General features: G+C 43.4%; 2 protein-coding genes across 2 annotated transcripts; both read left to right on the top strand.

Moving 5' to 3' along the window:
- The first annotated feature begins 1,171 nt into the window (after nucleotides 1–1,171).
- Nucleotides 1,172–3,544, top strand: LOC117412464 (phe13-bombesin receptor-like). Its single transcript, XM_059000526.1, has 2 exons — nucleotides 1,172–1,550; nucleotides 3,006–3,544. Exons 1-2 carry the CDS (start codon nucleotides 1,172–1,174, stop codon nucleotides 3,542–3,544), a joined length of 918 nt encoding a protein of 305 aa, XP_058856509.1.
- Nucleotides 3,545–6,740: 3,196 nt separating this feature from the next.
- On the top strand, nucleotides 6,741–15,751 carry LOC117430322 (HIV Tat-specific factor 1 homolog). The gene is made up of 10 exons (XM_034050253.3): nucleotides 6,741–6,874; nucleotides 7,505–7,675; nucleotides 8,226–8,424; nucleotides 8,642–8,689; nucleotides 9,141–9,295; nucleotides 9,877–10,040; nucleotides 10,395–10,494; nucleotides 13,800–13,889; nucleotides 14,285–14,422; nucleotides 14,870–15,751. Exons 2-10 carry the CDS (start codon nucleotides 7,505–7,507, stop codon nucleotides 15,179–15,181), a joined length of 1,377 nt encoding a protein of 458 aa, XP_033906144.3. The 5' UTR covers nucleotides 6,741–6,874; the 3' UTR covers nucleotides 15,182–15,751.
- The last annotated feature ends 1,488 nt before the right edge of the window (nucleotides 15,752–17,239 follow it).

Raw genomic sequence — 17,239 nt, 5'->3', positions numbered from 1 at the left:
ATCTAGGTCAAGAGGAAAACAAACGATGTGACAACAAGGACTGCGCTTCCTAAAAGCTTCCACGTCAGCTCAGCCGCGTGTTGTGTGGTCCCTGCTTGCGATAACACAGCAGACCTTTCTGTTGTTGTTGACAGCTGAACATAACAGCAGGCTTTAAAGAAAATCAGATAAAAAATAAATAACAAAGGAAAAATATTCAATGCAAGTGTGTGACAAGGAGAGTTTTTGTTTGAATCTGACTTTTGAGGTCTCCAGGTAAAAGCCATTCAGAAGGAAGGCCGGTGCTCGGAATGCACAACGTGCTTGATACAGAAAGACTGACAAAAAAATAAGCATTTCATGCGTAACGATAAAACATTCAGTAAATGCCTTCAAATTGAGCAGGCCCACCGAGGGAGCAGGGAAATTCCCCTGGAGCCCACAGCCACAAAAGGGGCCCCGGAAAAATGTTTTGGTCACAATACCCGATGTGCTTCTGTGGTAGTCTAATGCATGTTTGAAGTGAAATGCAATATTTGAAATATACAGTCCAGTGTGAACAGCCGGACGTGTGTCTACCACTTGCAACTGCCAGTACGCGCCTCGAGCTTGCTCTATGAAAGCATTTTACAGTAGTCTTTATTTGGAAGTGTTGATTTTTTAATAAGTTGCTCTGTCAGTTTAGATTACAGTTCTGTACTGTAGTGAAGCTTGGACTTTTGATGTATACTTATAACACAAAACAGCACAGAGCGAATAGTTATAGAATAGTAGGCTATACAATTCAATTATGTTTTGTGAATTCAAGGATGAAGTTTTGTTTTGCAAAAAACTACAGTACAGAAACGCCCCATGCTTGATGGGAAATGCAACGTGCACTGCAACTAAACCAGTACAATGTGCCCCACTGACCAGAGGAGTAACAAGAGTCACTGCACGTGCGTCTGTCACCAATCAGCAGATGCTCCACCCACTTTGTACCCGTTCTTACTTTACACCACGAGACAAGAAGTCTGCTTAACTACACGCTGGGCTGGCTTGCAGATCTGAAGTAAGCATTAACCCACACAGAACCTTTTTTAAAGTATGTGTAGCAGTTCCATTGTGTTAAAAAAAACAAAAAAACAGTCTGTGGTAAAAGACAGTTTTAATTGAGATTCACGATATTATTTTGAAGATTGTGACTTTCCCCATGAGCTCTTCCAAAGAGACTTCGACAACATCCAGCAGCGCCGAGCCCGGTGATTCAAGCAGCGCTCAGAATTTCAGCACCTTGGACAGCGGGCCAGCTCAAGAAGCGCCCGTTGCACAGGCCGTTCTCTGCACGGTCCTGTCTGTCTACGGCACCATCATCGCTGTGGGTCTCCTAGGAAACGTCATCCTGATTAAAGTGTTTTTCACGGTCAAGTCCATGCAGACAGCCCCCAACATCTTTATTGCCAGCCTGGCTGTGGGAGACCTGCTGCTTTTGCTGACCTGCGTGCCGGTGGACGCCAGTCGCTACTTTGCTGATACTGGGCTCTTTGGCAGAGCTGGCTGCAAGATCATCTCTTTTCATCCAGCTGGCCTCAGTCGGTGAGCGGTCCCAGTGACGGATTCACTTTCTCTGTTTAGCTTCTGTTGTTATCACCCCAGTCCTCGGAACTCATAACAATCCAGGCACCGCTATGGTCTGTTTTTTTCAAACAGTAACTTATTAGTTTTTTGATCTGCATTTAACGAGATTTATCACTTTTAAAACTGGGATTGTGATCAGGATGGATGATTAGTAAATTATTATTTTTCTTTAATTAGCTTTTCTTCTCCGTGTCAATGAAGGGTTCATTCAATCCATACAAATACAGAAGAGCAGTAATTACTGTTTTAGTTTCTAGGAAATGTCTCTTTCCAACAGGGGCACACCCCCGAACCGCGGGAAAAGCGTGGGGACATTGCAAAATGACTTTTGCAAGCGTAGTGCCTCTATAAATTTTGAATGAATTCTGCCACAGAAAGGTCAAACGAAGCTGAAGAATGCATCATTTTGTATTCAAGCTCCTCTAGTTTTTGCTCGGGTTGACCTCTTCGGAATGTATCATTCAGTCAATGTTAAAGAAGAAATGAACATGCAGTTATATTAGCTGAAAACATCCAGTTTGGGAATGTAGGTACAATTTCATCATAATATCATGCGTCCCCCTTTTGTTTTGTAAAAGAAAAATGGTTATCAGTCGCTGGGGGTTGGGGGCACCGTTTCCTTAGCAATAATATACCGAGCATCAAAAGAGACTTAGCACTATTATAACACATTTATTTTCGAAATAAGGTATATAAATGATGGTCATTGACGAAATGTTTTTTGGTTTCTTTTTAATCATTCATCCTTGACCATGACACGCTTGAGTGACTCTGACTGAAGCATATGCACTTCATCACCTAATTAGTGAGACAGTTGATTGGAACTGGATATGGAGTGATTTCAGCTGTTAAATTGCAAGCAATAAAGAAAATCACAGAAAAAAACAGTATGCCATGTCTGTCAAGAGAGCAGCGCCTTTGTGCAATCGGCATGTTGGAGGCTGGACTAGGGCAGCGTACTTTGGCTCGCCATCTTGGGTGCTCACAGTCAGCAATTTCAAACCTGGTGAGACAGTATAACCAGACACACTCTGTCAATGACAGGCCATGAACTGGGAGACCAAGAGTCACAACACCTGCCCAAGATCGTCAGATCATTTTGCAGCATCTTCATGAGGTCAATTGTTAATCAGCACAATAAAAAGTCACTGCACCTGCTCTAAAACAGAGTTTGTCATTTTTCAATCACATCTAGTGAATTTTATCCAAATATAAGTGATGTTTCTTTTGATGCTCAAATATAAGTGATAAGTTTCTTTTGATGCTCAGTATACATAGGAAAATAAAACCCTGCAAGTACATTTGGCCATGAGTGTCACTGTGCGCTATGCAAAATGTGAACAAAACAGAACCCATCCAAGACTGTGAGATGTGTTTCCTTGCTAGTCTGCGATTCCTGCTGCCTGCAGTGAGCCGGGTGGCTGTGTCTCATTTCAGGTACAGAGCGATCGTCAGGCCGATGGACCTGCAGGGCTCGGACGCGGTGCTGTGGACCATCTGCAAGGTGGGATGTATCTGGATGCTGTCCATGCTGTTCGCAGTCCCGGAGGCTGTCTTCTCAGACCTGTATTCGTTCAATGTCATGGGAATCAGCAGCACCTTCGAGACGTGTGCGCCCTACCCGGTCTCAGAGAGAGCCCTGCAGGAGATTCACTCGCTGCTCTGCTTCCTCACCTTCTACCTCGTCCCTCTTGCCATCATCTCCGTCTACTACATCCTGATCGCCAGGACGCTGGTCAGGAGTGCCTGCAACATGCCCGGGGAGGAACACCCGCACATCCGGAAACAGGTGCCTCCGGGAAACCCACTTTACACTGGCCCCCGGTCTCTGTGCAATCACTGGCCTCCCTCAACACGCAAGAGGGTTCATTCAGGTCTCAGTGTGTTCCTAACATTATTAATGCAGGCTGATGGGGGTCAGCGAGTCTTAATTAACAGCCTGGCCTAGTCATAACTTATTAAATATTGATGTTTCTATTTGAAATGTTTTGCCAAGAGTTTATATTTTGATATTGAGCGTTGATTACTACCTGTCTGGTATTGGATTAGGAAATAGGTTTCTGATTGCATCTGCTATAAATAGATATCTGTGCAGACAGGGAGAGTTTCCCAAATGCATCTCTAAAAAGAGCAGATGGCGACTGAACAATTCCCATTCTCACAAGTTAGGAAACATCCATCAAGATTGAATCGAAAGATTTGTCTTGAAGTTGAAGGTACTTTGCTTGTTATAGAATGTGCCGATTGACTGAAAATGGATTATCTCTTGCGACCACGCAAAGCACAGTGATTATTCCTCCTAATTGAAGGCAGTTCCCCATGATAAAGTGCATTCAGTCCTGGATTAGACTGTTTCTGCTGCAGTGGCACGATGTTTAACTGAGTGGTGCAGAGCGAGATACAGAGATGAAGGAGTGAAATCACCGCAGTGCGAAAGCCGAGAAACAAGAAATGGGAGTGCGCTCAAGAAATGTCTTGTTAGGGTTTGATGTGCTTGTAACCCCCCCCCCCCCCCCATTAATACAGGCACTGTAATAAAAGCAATCGGAAAATAAGAGAGCATTTATTTTTTTCTGTTTAACACTGCCGATAGTGTACATAGCTATACAATATAATAAATTGCTTTAGGGTAGAATTCTCATCACAGTTTAATTAAGTATGCAGAGACATTTCTAAGTTTAGGCTAAGACTTGCCTTTTTGACGAGGCTTTTGGTTAGTTTTGTAGAATCGATTTTGGAAAGCGTCCTGGGATGCATGAACGACGCTGTATGAAATTAGTACGGTGTGACAGAAAATGCGCACTTTGTTTTTCTTTCAGCGTTTTCTTTTTTTTATGAATTAGGCAGCTGCAGTGGGATCCCAATGAGATAACTAGAGTCCGACACATACATATTCATGATGGGATAGGACATCCATGGCTACACCCCACTGCATCGTACACAGAGAAAAGCCATACAGTAAAATATACCTGTCTCTGTCATAGCTCTTTCCAGATGGATTAGACTGGATTGAACAGTCAATACTGTTTGCGCACGGCTGAGTTTAATGAAGCAATGTGCAGTTATTATTATTATTATTTATTTCTTAGCAGACGCCCTTATCCAGGGCGACTTACAATTGTTACAACATATCACATTATTTCACATTATACAGATATCACATTATTTTTACATACAATTCCCCATTTATACAGTTGGGTTTTTACTGGAGCAATCTAGGTAAAGTACCTTGCTCAAGGGTACAACAGCAGTGTCCCCCACTGGGGATTGAACCCACAACCCTCTGGTCAGGAGTCCAGAGCCCTAACCACTACTCCACACTGCTGCCCTATGTGTACTCTTCTCCTCACAAGTGCTTGCCTTCCTTCACTGATTTAACCCATTCAAAGCACATCCGTTAAAATATAACCAACTGTTTGACCACGTTCATATACCTCTAAATAACAGCAGAATAGACTCTCCATCTAGCCTTAGCTAACAACACAAAACAAAAAAAGTTAAATCACAAGTCTGCATTGCAATAGGTTGTGTCGCAGGCAGCTTGCGATCGCAACCCAAGTTTAAACTTGCTCTCCACCCTTCATCTGGGACTGGTTTATTGCCAAGCGCATTTGGCTGTTTAGTTAACTGATTAACCGAATTATACAGAACGAATTAGTACTAGCAAGCTTGTGTAACACGTAGTGTTGTGCTTCTGTTTAGAGAGAAGGACTGACATTATCAGAGCAAACGAAAGGTTAAGACAGGGCTAGGCAACCTTGGCCCTTCCAATCCATTCCATCGCAGGACCTTATTCCAGCCAGACCCTTCACTATTGAATTGACCTCCATCGCTACCCCTGGTTTAAGAGATGCAGGCTGGTAGCGATGCCGTCCTTCTTAATTGGATCCACTCCTTGTAACTCAATCCAATAATCGGATGAGCATCTGTAAGCATGCAGCTTGTTGCTGTGCTGCTGGTTTTCATCGACAGGCTCGTTTTATATGGAGCATTTATCTTTCAGTTTACCTCAATCGCTTTTGGGGCAACATTTTTTTTAAATAAATTACAAATAAAAAAAGACTTGATTGCTCCGAGGCAAATGGAACCCGGTAATGTTCTGCTCGTGAAAATTCATATTAACGGGCGCATTAACTTTGGAGAATTCAGCTGCGTACTGCGACACTGGCTCGTGAGCTTCAGTTATAGTCCCTTCATATCGATAACTCAAAGGCAGCGAGTCATTGAAAATCAATCCAGTCATTTACTGGACAGAAAGTGCTATCCTATTTCACCACAATGCATGAGCATCCACTCTGAAAAGCATGTGCATTTATTACAAACAGAGTGCGTAAATAATATAACAATTCCGCAATGCTCTTTCAACTCCTCCAGGGTTTGCTGCTACATTTATCAGTGATTTACAAACATAGCAGACGTGCAGTTTTGCGTTGGTTGAGTTGAGTTTCAATTAACAGCACAGACACATAAACACCTAAATTAGTTTTCAGTGTCAATCTGAAAGCAAGACTGGGTATTTGGTTATGTATGCACTGATGCATTTATTACGGGCTCACAGAGAATAGCCTGATCCACATGTAGCACACACTTCTGTTAGTTCAATCCGCAGGTAGGGAACTAACACTAACTTTGAGTGCCTATTTACCAAAAGGACTGTGCTGCCACCGTGTGGAGCATCTGATCTACTACAGACCCTTGAAGATATGCTAATCACATGAGTTGTTTCATTTTTATGACACGAATTTAGGGTTTCCCAAAAGTGCCTCCTCCCTATGTAAAACTGGCTTGATAAACGAGAAAATGAAATAAAAAACAGCTTCTAGCAATTGCCACTCTGACCCGTTTCCCGTCACTTACCACGGATTAGCAGGGAGTAGTGGTTAGGGCTCTGGACTCTTGACCGGAGGGTCGTGGGTTCAATCCCCAGTGGGGGACACTGCTGTTGTACCCTTGAGCAAGGTACTTTACCTAGATTGCTCCAGTAAAAACCCAACTGTATAAATGGGTAATTGTATGTAAAAAATAATGTGATATCTGTATAATGTGAAATAATGTATAATGTGATACCTTCTAACAATTGTAAGTCGCCCTGGATAAGGGTGTCTGCTAAGAAATAAATAATTATATAATCCTTGTCATTCAGATAACTAGCCAGCCTCTGTAACCATGTGGTGTCCACAGACTACAGTACAGGAAGTTCCTCCCTACGACCTCGGAAGTATTTCCGCGTGCTCCTTGCTCCTTAGTGAAGGTCCGGGTATTTCTTTCAAACTCTGAGGTAATTAAGACACTAATAGTAGTAAACACTTAACTGTGCAAGATGGGAACATTGTCAGTATAATCCGTTTGCGACAGTGTGTTGTAAATCACAATGTTGTGTGTATTTGTACGGTGTTATTTACTTTGTATACAACGGTTTTGTGCATTTTACTGTCAGGTTTTGACACTAGTTTTTTCCTCATAATCGAGTTGTGTTTATTGTAAATGTTGGTTAATATTAACGTATATATAGAGGTAGTTAAACAAATAGCTGTCATATATTCATTAAGTAAGTTACAGTTTACGGTACGTCTATCTTCGCTGCCCATTTCGAATCATCGTATTTTCAATGTTGAATATATGGTTGTCAGTAAAGACTATGCAAGGTGTTAGGTAGTTATACGTGCATTTAAAGTTGTTGTACCCCGCAACAATTTAAAACGCATCCCCCAAAGACTGCAGATATAACTAGCGATTAAAAAAGGCGTACATGCGAGGTGTGATCGTCCTCTTCGTCAGGAGAACCAGGTGTTAATAATAATGCAAAACAAAGACGATTTCAAGACCCCTTAAGCTTTTTGGTTGGTATTTCAGTTAAATAAACACGCCTTTTTTCCCTCCCCATGTGTGTTGTTTGGTCCACGGATAGATGAGCGGCAAATCTGATGGAAACAACGAATTCCACGAGCAGCTGCGATTGCAGCAGCTGTACGGGGGGAGCCGGGAGGAGGGGGGCGGAGAGGACCCCAACACCTACGTGGATCCTGAAGACGGGACGGTGTATGACTGGGACCACGAAAAGAGGGCATGGTTCCCGAAGGTGTGTATATGACCAGAGCTCTTGGACATGTCTCAGTATCCAGCGCATGCATCCAGTTCATATAAACCACCATAGAGAATGCGGGGAAAAAACAATCGTGGAAGATAATGTGGGATTGAAAGGGATGCTCTGAGTGATTTTTATAATAGTTGAAAGGTGTTTCTGCAGCTATCTGGCCCCTAATGTCAGTAGCTTTACTGCGTCTCATTTTATTGGTCCTGTTTAAGGGATCATACTGAACTATCCACCATAGGGCTTCACAGTCGTCCCTTGCAATTTTTTTTACTTGACTCTGGGATGGCAATAAGACTCCTATTGCGTAGCAGTTTCACCCATTCCAGGTTTTAATATGTGCTTGATTACCCACAGTGCATCAGTAGCAAGCTGGGGGGTCTCATTAAACACATAGTAAAACCAGGAATGGATCAAACTGCTGTGCAGTGGGAGTCTTATTTCCATCCCTGTTGACTAACGTGAGTGAACATTATGGTGTTAATGTTCACTTTGTGCTTCAGGCTTTTGCAGTCTTGCTTCAAATCTCACCCTGCAGTTAACAGAAGACTTTCTGGCAGCTTATCACGCCAACTATGGCTTCAATACGGAGGAGTCTGAGAGCACGCCTGCCTCGGCTGATCAGCCGGGCCCTGCTACCCAGGGTGGGGATGCCAAGAAACCACCAGCAGATGGCGCTGAGGCTTCACAGGCTAAAGAGGGCAAACAGAAAGGAGAGAAGCGGAAATGCGATCCGGGTGAGGAGCTCAGCTTTTAATCTTTAGTTACAGTAAAGTCAGGCACCTCGCGTCACTCGCCACAGTCCAGTGCTGAATATGCAGCAAAGAGTATGGAGCTGGAGTTATCCTGAGTGTGGATACTCTACTGAAATCTTTAGTGACAACAAGAATGCTGCTTTTTAATTACTTATTATTTTTACTGTGTATGATTATTAAAAGCTGCTTTGTTTTGCAGGTTGGTTTGATGTGGACGAAGGGAAAAACACGAATGTCTACGTGTCGGGTAAGCAAGATCACTGGCCTCGCTGCCAGTAATACCAAGTCAGATCTGTGATGAGCCTAGACAGCTAGACACATACAACTGGGCACCACAGGGAGTCACGGGCCTAGACAGCAGAGAAACTCAAAGTCTGGCTTGTAAAATCAGATGACCGCTTAATTCAGGTAGCTTTAATAACAGCTATTACTGTATATAGTGCCACATAAAGTCTTATCTGTATTGCAGTATGTGACTGTTACACAATACAGTAGACTCGTTAAGACTAGTGATTTATTTTTTTTTCTGTAGAAACAACCTTATGAATGTATCTGAATGGCAGGTTTGACACCTCTGTCTTTGTGTTTTGGTCTGCTGTTCTGTCAAAGTGATTCTGTTTGCCTGCCTGCCTGCCTGTCTCTCTGTCCTTCATCTCTCTCTCTCTGTTTCTCGTTCTGACTGGCTGTTTCTCTGTCAGGCTTACCGCTGGATATCACCCCTGATGAGTTTGTGGAGGTCATGTCCAAGTGTGGGATTATCATGCGAGACCCCATCACAGAGGAGTATAAAGTGAAGCTCTACAGGGATAACCAAGGGAACCAGAAGGGAGACGGGCTGTGTTGTTATCTCAAGGTCAGTAACCAGCTTGATCTTGTGTGCTGGCACAGTCAGTTACACAGTTATTCAAAGACTGAAGTTCCAGATCCCATCAGAGCAAAGCCCATGCTGTCTTTAGCTCCCCAGCTGTCATAGAAGGGAGCCCAGGGATGTTGATTTTCAGTGGATCCAGAGTTTTGGTGTCCTGACGTGTGGCAACAAATTACTTCAATTGAAGTCACTGTTAGTCAGATACACTGGCTTCAAATGAAAGCACTTGAGCAATCACAACAATTATTACGTCTCTAAAATATCAATTCCTTCAAAGGAATTGGAATTGGGAAATCATTTTAAAAAGGAATTGAAAAGAGGAAAAAATGGCATTGCTTAATCAGGGATGGGAAGTAAGACTCCCATTGCATAGCAGTGTCACCCATTCCAGGTTTTAATATGAGCTTGATTACCCACAGTGCATCAGTAACAAGCTGGAGGGTCTTATTAAACACACAGCAAAACCAGGAATGGATCATAGTGCTGTGCAATGGGAGTCTTATTTCCAGCCCCGCTGTTACCCCTGCAAACCCTCTGATTGCTGGCTCCGTGCCCTTGTTCTGTAGAAGGAGTCGGTGGAGCTGGCGGAGAAGCTGATCGATGAGTCTGAGATCCGGGGGTACAGGCTGCACGTGGAGGCAGCGCATTTCGAGCTCAAGGGCCAGTACGACTCCAGCAAGAAGAAGAAGAAGAACAAAGACTACCGCAAGAGGCTCCTGAGGCAACAGAAGTATGCTTTTAAAACTGCAGCTGTTGAGTTTGAGTAGGTGGGGTGGGTGGACGTCCTTCACTCTCTGGGTTGGGTTTTCTCAGCCCAGTTCTTGGTGGTCCACATCACAACTGGTATTGAAATATAATGCGGTGCAGGGATGGTCTTTCATACAGTTCCACCATTACAAAGCAGTTTTACTGGGAGAGACTGGAAGCAACCGCAAAGGGCAAGTGGGTCTTGTTTTAGCCTTGAGCAAAAACGAGAGTGGGTGCCGCACAAGGGGAAGCCAGTTTCATCTCCTCTCCTGTCTCAGTAACGCGGCAGGCTTGTGTTGCGTATGTCAGTATATTTAACATCTCTCCCCACTCCCAGGCAGCTGGACTGGAAGCCAGAGAAGAAGCCAGGCGAGGCTCGACTGAGGCACGAGCGGGTTCTTATCATCAGGAACATGTTCCATCCCAAGGACTTTGAGGTAGGCTCAGTATCGCCACCGTTCCAGACAGGACAACCGGGCGCAGCTGTGCGCTTATTAAATACGTCATGATCTTTGGCGATGGGTACAGCCACAGTGTGAATCATTCTAACAGCCCCCCTTCACTTAAAATATATCAATGTTAGTTGGTGAAATTAACATGTGTAAGACCATTTGGGACTGAAGCAACTGATCATAATGATCTGCTTTAGAGTGTTTTGATATGTTAGCAAAAGTAAGTACAGAATTAACCAGGAGGGGGCAGTATTTTTGCAAACAAAAAAGAAAAATAAGGGAGGTCCCCGAATGGCTCACCTGGTGAAAGCACTGCCGTGTGGTATGCAGGTGAGTCATGCAAACAGAGATCGCAGGTACGAATCCTGGTTGTGCGAGCGCAGCCGGGTTTCGTTGGGGACTGCGGGGCTCCGCATTGGCGTTGGCGAGGTGGGATTCTGTTTAGACTGTTTCTCCTCATCGCTCTGTGGCGCAGAGTGAGCATGGGGGCGGAGATTTGCTGGGCTGGTCCTTGTCCTCCAGAGACCGGTAGCCTGCGGACATCCGCTCTCGAGTTCCTGGGTGTAAAAAGACTCTGATTGGCTCGTGGGATCGGAGGACACCCACTGAGCCTCGGGTCCCTGAGCTGTGTGGGGAATCGCCGCGGTGAAGGAGGAAAATAATAATAATTGGGCATTCCAAAGTGGGAGAAAAATGAAAAAAAAAGAGAAATAATTGTCTTAAAATATGTTTGCTCATAATTATAAATTTCCTTTCGTACTCTTCTTTTGGCACACGTTTGATCATTGCATTCAGCATATAAAATGGGTCATATTTACTATTTACCAATAGTGCTCCAGTCTACTTAACTCTGTTTTTTGAAAGGGGAAAAAAATAAAATAATAAAAAAAAAATAATCTTGACTTTACAAAACTAGTATTTAAAAGTTTTATCAAACAGATTAAAAGTTCTGTAGATATCTTAAACCTTCTCACGTTGTTTATTTATCAGTTTTGTACATTTCTGGTGAATTTTTTTATCTTTCAAAAAAAATAAGGAGTTAATAAATGACTGAAGTACAGATACCACCCTGTATATTAAAACACGCAGTGCCTAAACTAGAATCCTTAACTGTGTAAAATAAATGTCTGCTTTATACAAAGTAACGATTGCCTGGTTGTGTAACGCATGGTGTGAATGAGTGAAGTCTGCTGCTTCTCTGTCACCCACATTGCTTGGAAGGTCTGCTGTCTCAAGGCACTTGCTCTGTTTCACTTTCTACATTTAGTACTCATGCCCTTGAAAACAGGGCTCTGTGCATCCCCACTCCCTCCTCCACTTCATGGTGCTGTCATTTATTAACTGTCTGCCTGAAACCACATTCGTACCGCACTTATGAGTCACTAAATAAACACCTTTTCTTTCTTTTTTTTTTTTTAATTGCTAATAATCACTTGAGTAAAATCCAGCAGAACTGGCTGGCCTCGTGTGCGGTATGACTGTGGAATTTGAGGTGTGTCAAAATTTATACAGACGCTGCGTTTCGTTCTTTAGTTCAGGGGAACTTTACCCAGCAGACGAGTTCAATTACAGCATTTTAATTTGAATTACAGTTTCGAGGCCCGCAGTTGTGTGTTTTTAAGTATAAAATCACTTTGTAGTTGTACCGGTGTTTTAAGCTCTTAATGATTGTTGAGCAACGAGACCAGTTTTGAGAAGTTTATACTGACAGTTAAATGAAGGTGTATTTAATTTCAAACTGGAAGGGAGATCGTGTCAGTTTCAAGGACTCTGGTACATGCAGTGCGTTCTACTAAAATAGCTGGACTGAAATTTGAGCTGTATTCCTATGTTAACTTGAAATTGCTATGAATAGTTTGTATTGGAAAAAATTATAACAGCAGAATGAATCTTCCCTGCTCGATTTGACCATAATCAAAAATATTTGTGTTCGCCTGAGTGTCTCGTTTATACAGCAGTGTATCGTTCAAATCGAATGGTGTATAATAGAAATCATTATACTATAAATCCAATCGTTTTTATTGTATAGTTGTTCAACTATGATGTTGCTGTCATTCATAAACTACAGGTTGTGTTGAAATGAACCGCTTCTTGTGATGGGTTTGCATGTTTTAGAAATGAATCAGAATTCATCGTCCCCCAGTTTGTAATGCTGCATTGCTTTTCAAGCCCATCTTACAGTATCTCATGTTGATGCATTATGTTATTAGTAGCTGGCCCCTGCATGAACTGTGTGCGGATGCCGTATGTTATTCTTTCTCTGTTCCCATCATGTTTGTCCGTTTCAAGCAGGTTCTCTTAGAACAAACACTTGATCAAGCCCGCTTGTATTTTGAGGTCCGCTCTGCAGATAATGGAACTAAAGCACCTGTGTGCAATTAGTTTATCTTAGAGCAGTGCTCAGTAACATAAAGGACTTTAAAATATGGTACTTGAATACAAGGGCTTTCAGATGTTTAGATCTGCACCTGAGTCAGATGCCTGCCAGTCCAAACAAGTTACAGCTAGGTCTAAGACCCCAGTGTTGCACAATTTCTACCTTCCTTGTTTGAGCTCTTCTAACCACACAATCTAAATATTGCACAATCGACGCAACTTGAACCCATGTGATTGCTATTCGCTTCATTGACAGTTTTCAATACGTGATGGTGATACATTCTATACGGTAGGAAATGTCACTAGAGTAATGACTGCATCAGCCTGGGACGGGCCCCAGGTGGTCTTCAGTGGACACAGGATCAGTTTCTGAGTGATCTCCTGCAGTCCTGTTCTGCAGGGAATGTGTTAGTGTCTCGTGACTTGCTCTCTCATGTAAAGAAGTATCCAGTTTTACGATGCAGTAGCACGTTTTTTCTGTGGCAGTTACTCACAGTAAAAAAACAACCATTTATTTTGTGTTCTATATGTTATGGAGAAGAACAAAATGTGGGCAATACATACCAATAAAATAAAATCCCTGACTTTGTGGGTGTTGTTGGAGGGTGTTTACTACAGTAATTTATTAGACTGTATTTATTGTTTCCTGCTGAAATGCCAGCAGCTCATTTGTAAAACTCCTCCTCAATAGACTGTGTTGCTGTTTTCACACATGGCACTGCTCTCTTAAACCCTTTATCCCACGGATTCCAGACCAGTGGAAATGGTCCTGTTGGGTTTAGTTGAACTCAGGGTCCACTTGTCTGTCACTGTCAGTGTTTTTTTTGGGTCGTGCTCCCAGCGGGGCAGGCTTGGTTCATTGAGGTGGTGAGGCAGACGGATGATCAGAGTCCGAATGCTTGTGTGTTTCACAGGAGGATCCGCTGGTGCTGAATGAGATCGGAGAGGACCTGAGGACAGAGTGCGAGAAGTTTGGCCAAGTCAAGAAAGTCCTCATTTTCGATGTGAGTATGGAGGCTGATTGGGTCTGATTTTCCATTGTGGGCAGTATTATATTACAGGGATGGTAATAAGACTCCTATTGCATAGCAGCTTCCCTTATTCCAGGTTTTAAGATTGATTAGCCACAGTGCACAGGTAACAAGCTCAGGTGTGTCTTATTAAATTCTCAGTAACTCCAGGAATAAATAAAAATGCTGTGCAACAAGAGTCTTATTTCTATCCCTGTCCTATATTTTATTTTCTATTCTGTACCTGCATCCCCAGAGCCACGTTCATATGTATATCTGTCTGACCCATTTCCCAGCCCATTAACAATGGTTTTAGTTTTGTGTAGCCCCTTAACTCCCGCCCCTGACCCCTGTGCTACTTTAACACCCCCCCTGGTTTCTGGTCTCAGAGGCACCCGGACGGAGTGGCTTCAGTAGCTTTCAAAGAGCCTGAGGAGGCGGATGTCTGCCAGCTGGCTCTAAATGGTCGCTGGTTCGGGGGACGAAAGCTGTCTGCAGAATTGTGGGACGGGAAGACGGATTACCAGGTAAAGTAGGAGTCGTGTTCCTCTCCTGTTAATGTTTTCATGCACTTTAAAAGTGCTTTTCATAATAATCAAACAAGGTAGCTTCACTGTCTCTTACGTCACTCTCCTTCATGTGCTGTAAGCTTGCATTCACACAGAGCAAACATTTCAGCTTTCCAATACAGAACAGAACCGCTCAACAAAAACACTTCCAGTGATGAGCTATAAACCTGTTTGAAATATTGAGAAATGTGCAGATCCGAATTAGTCTGTGTAAAATAATACTCAAATACATTTAAAAATGTTTTTTCAGTTGCTGTTTTTTTATGTTTTAACTGTAAGCTGAGGGTCTAAGTGTGCCCAGACATGTGCAGCTTTGTACCTGTTGAGACACGCCTACATGCAGAGAGAGAGGAAATGCAGGACTCTTAGTAGTTTGGCATGATCTCTTATGTCCTCTCTGCGCAGATTGAGGAGACGTCGAGGGAGCGGGACGAGAGACTGAAAGGATGGTCCTCGTTCCTGGGGGACAACTCGGCTGTGTCTGTGGAGAAAGAGGCCCCCAAAGGGGAGGGGCCCCCCAAGGAAGATGGGCCCCAGCCCCCAACGGAGAACACGGAAGAGCCCCCAGCAAGGAGCCCTGAGCCTGGGGGGCCTGTGGAGGAAGAGGAGGCGGCCCAGGGGAACGGGAGCAGCGTTTCGGAGGATCCCGGAGTCGAGTCGACAGACAGCAGCCTGGCAGACAGCGAGGATGAGAAGGAGGATGTGGATGAAGCTTAAACAGACGAGAGGATGTATAAGCCACTGGAACAGCTGGGTGGGGTAATGCAACCATCAGCGATTCCTGATCCGAGACCCTGTTTGTACAAGGAAGGGACTGAAAACAAAGTGCTGTACCAGTAGCCCCTGATGTAAAAGGGAAAAAAATGCTGTTGTTTTGCAGTTCCTGGTCTTTCTTCTTCTCGTTGCTTTTCATTTTAATCCAAGATTTTCTGCATTTTTTTTTTTTTTTTTACCATTACATAATAAACAGATGTTGATTGTCAGTTGTGATACGCTTTTCTGTGCGCAGCAGGGGTGAAAGTACGAGGACGGCTCCCTGAGGCCAGCGGGATCTCAGGACCTCGAGAAAACAGAAACAATTATCTTCAGTTTTCCTGAGATAGATAAATGGGTGTCTGGAACACGGAAGTAATGACTTCCATTTACTGGAGATCCTGAGATCAATTATCTTGTGATTGTGACATCATTTTTTTTTATTCCCAATGGCCTCAACAAGCTGCCTTATAGAATGCGTGTGTGTCGGGGGGGGGGGGGGGGGGGGGGGGGGGGGGGGGGGGGGAGGGGGGTGGCGGATCAATTGATCTGGTAGATACTGTTGGTGTTTAAGTCATTAGGTCGAGCCCTCTCTGGCATTTTGCATACTTTTAAAAAACGCAAATTCCCATTCACATCCACTGTTATAGACGCAGTTTATTGTAACCTTGGTACACAAAGGGGTAGATTTTAGTAAATGCACAGGCAGTGGCACGGAGATCTGCCGCTGTGTCCATGCAATAGACATTGTGTCGTGTGCCTGGGCCTGTGAGCGTTGGGGTCTTGCTGCTTGGTTTGGTAACTTCGCCAGAGCTGGAGATTGCTGGGCTGCAGTGGAACTGAGTGGGTTATGAAGAGTAAAACACGTATGACTAGCCAGCACATAACCATACAGTCTGTGCAGTTGTTCTGCATTTCGAAAGTGTCAAATCCATAATAAGCAGGACGTTTATACTAGAATCTTTTTTTTTTTTTTACAGTTTCTGCAATGCATTTGCAAAGTAATTAACTAAAAGATAACCCATTATACCTGCGGTACCATGCCTAAAACAAGACGATTTCGAAGCTTGTGTATGAAGTATGCGACTGTGTCTTTTTACATTTTTTTTCATGATTGTAAGATAAAGTAAGTATGTCTTGAAGATGAATTTTTCACTGAGTCGCTGGCCTTTCGATCTCTAATTGTTGTGTAACACACACACACACACACACACACACACACACACACACACACACACACACACACACAGAGAGCGGTGTAGACGTTGCGATGGATTTGACATTCAGAGATCGCTGGCTTTCCCGTAGACTCGGTTGAGGAGGCACTGCAGCTTGGGGTCTGCTTTCCATTGATTTCTGTATTTCTGTTTTTGTTGCAATGTGTACAGCAGCAGCTGTTTTAATAAAATCAAATCTAAACAGAGTACCCGACCTGGTTGTCTGGTGATTTGCATTGCATGTAATTGTTACTTTCATTCCATACAGATAATGTGCTTGGTTTGTCTCCAGGACAGAGCCCCATCCATCTTCCTTATAGAGAAGCTCCAGGCATGGCGTAGAGGTTGCTTTACCGTACATGTGTACCGACGAGCATTTTAACATCTAACAACCTTCAGGCAAAATATATGAAAATTGTGTATAGATTTGTACCTTTTCACATCTCTGAACCAATGCAGCTATTTTAAAAAAAACATTCATTCATTACAGAAATTACTCTGAAAAGGCAGAGCTGCAGTACCCAGTTACCCAATTTATGGTTGGCTGACAAAAAAAAAAAAAAGCTTTAAAACGAAAAGTGAATTTAAGAATCTCTAATGAGGCATCGATTGAAATGCTCTCTGGGGTGCAATGGTTCCATGTAAGTAATTGGTCTCTTGTGAGCTCGAACCTTTTACGTTCATTTATAGGACGCTGGGGTTATTTTCCCATTCATTTCAACGTTTGAATATGCTACCTCGCATACTGTAAGCAACAGACCATTTTCTTCAATTACTGGTGTCCCTGCAATTTCTATAATGCACC

This window comes from Acipenser ruthenus, chromosome 26, assembly GCF_902713425.1.
Source record: "Acipenser ruthenus chromosome 26, fAciRut3.2 maternal haplotype, whole genome shotgun sequence".
Taxonomy (NCBI): Eukaryota; Metazoa; Chordata; class Actinopteri; order Acipenseriformes; family Acipenseridae; genus Acipenser; species Acipenser ruthenus.
This window is presented reverse-complemented; position numbering and strand designations above follow the sequence as displayed.

Bases quoted from the DNA above. Each gene is read 5' to 3' on its own strand.
- LOC117412464 (XM_059000526.1), top strand. From the start codon at position 1,172: ATGAGCTCTTCCAAAGAGACTTCGACAACATCCAGCAGCGCCGAGCCC. The intron at 1,551-3,005 runs GTCGGTGAGCGG...TGCTGCCTGCAG, and splicing joins TTTTCATCCAGCTGGCCTCA to TGAGCCGGGTGGCTGTGTCT.
- LOC117430322 (XM_034050253.3), top strand. From the start codon at position 7,505: ATGAGCGGCAAATCTGATGGAAACAACGAATTCCACGAGCAGCTGCGA. The intron at 8,690-9,140 runs GTAAGCAAGATC...TTTCTCTGTCAG, and splicing joins CACGAATGTCTACGTGTCGG to GCTTACCGCTGGATATCACC. The intron at 10,495-13,799 runs GTAGGCTCAGTA...TGTGTTTCACAG, and splicing joins TCCATCCCAAGGACTTTGAG to GAGGATCCGCTGGTGCTGAA.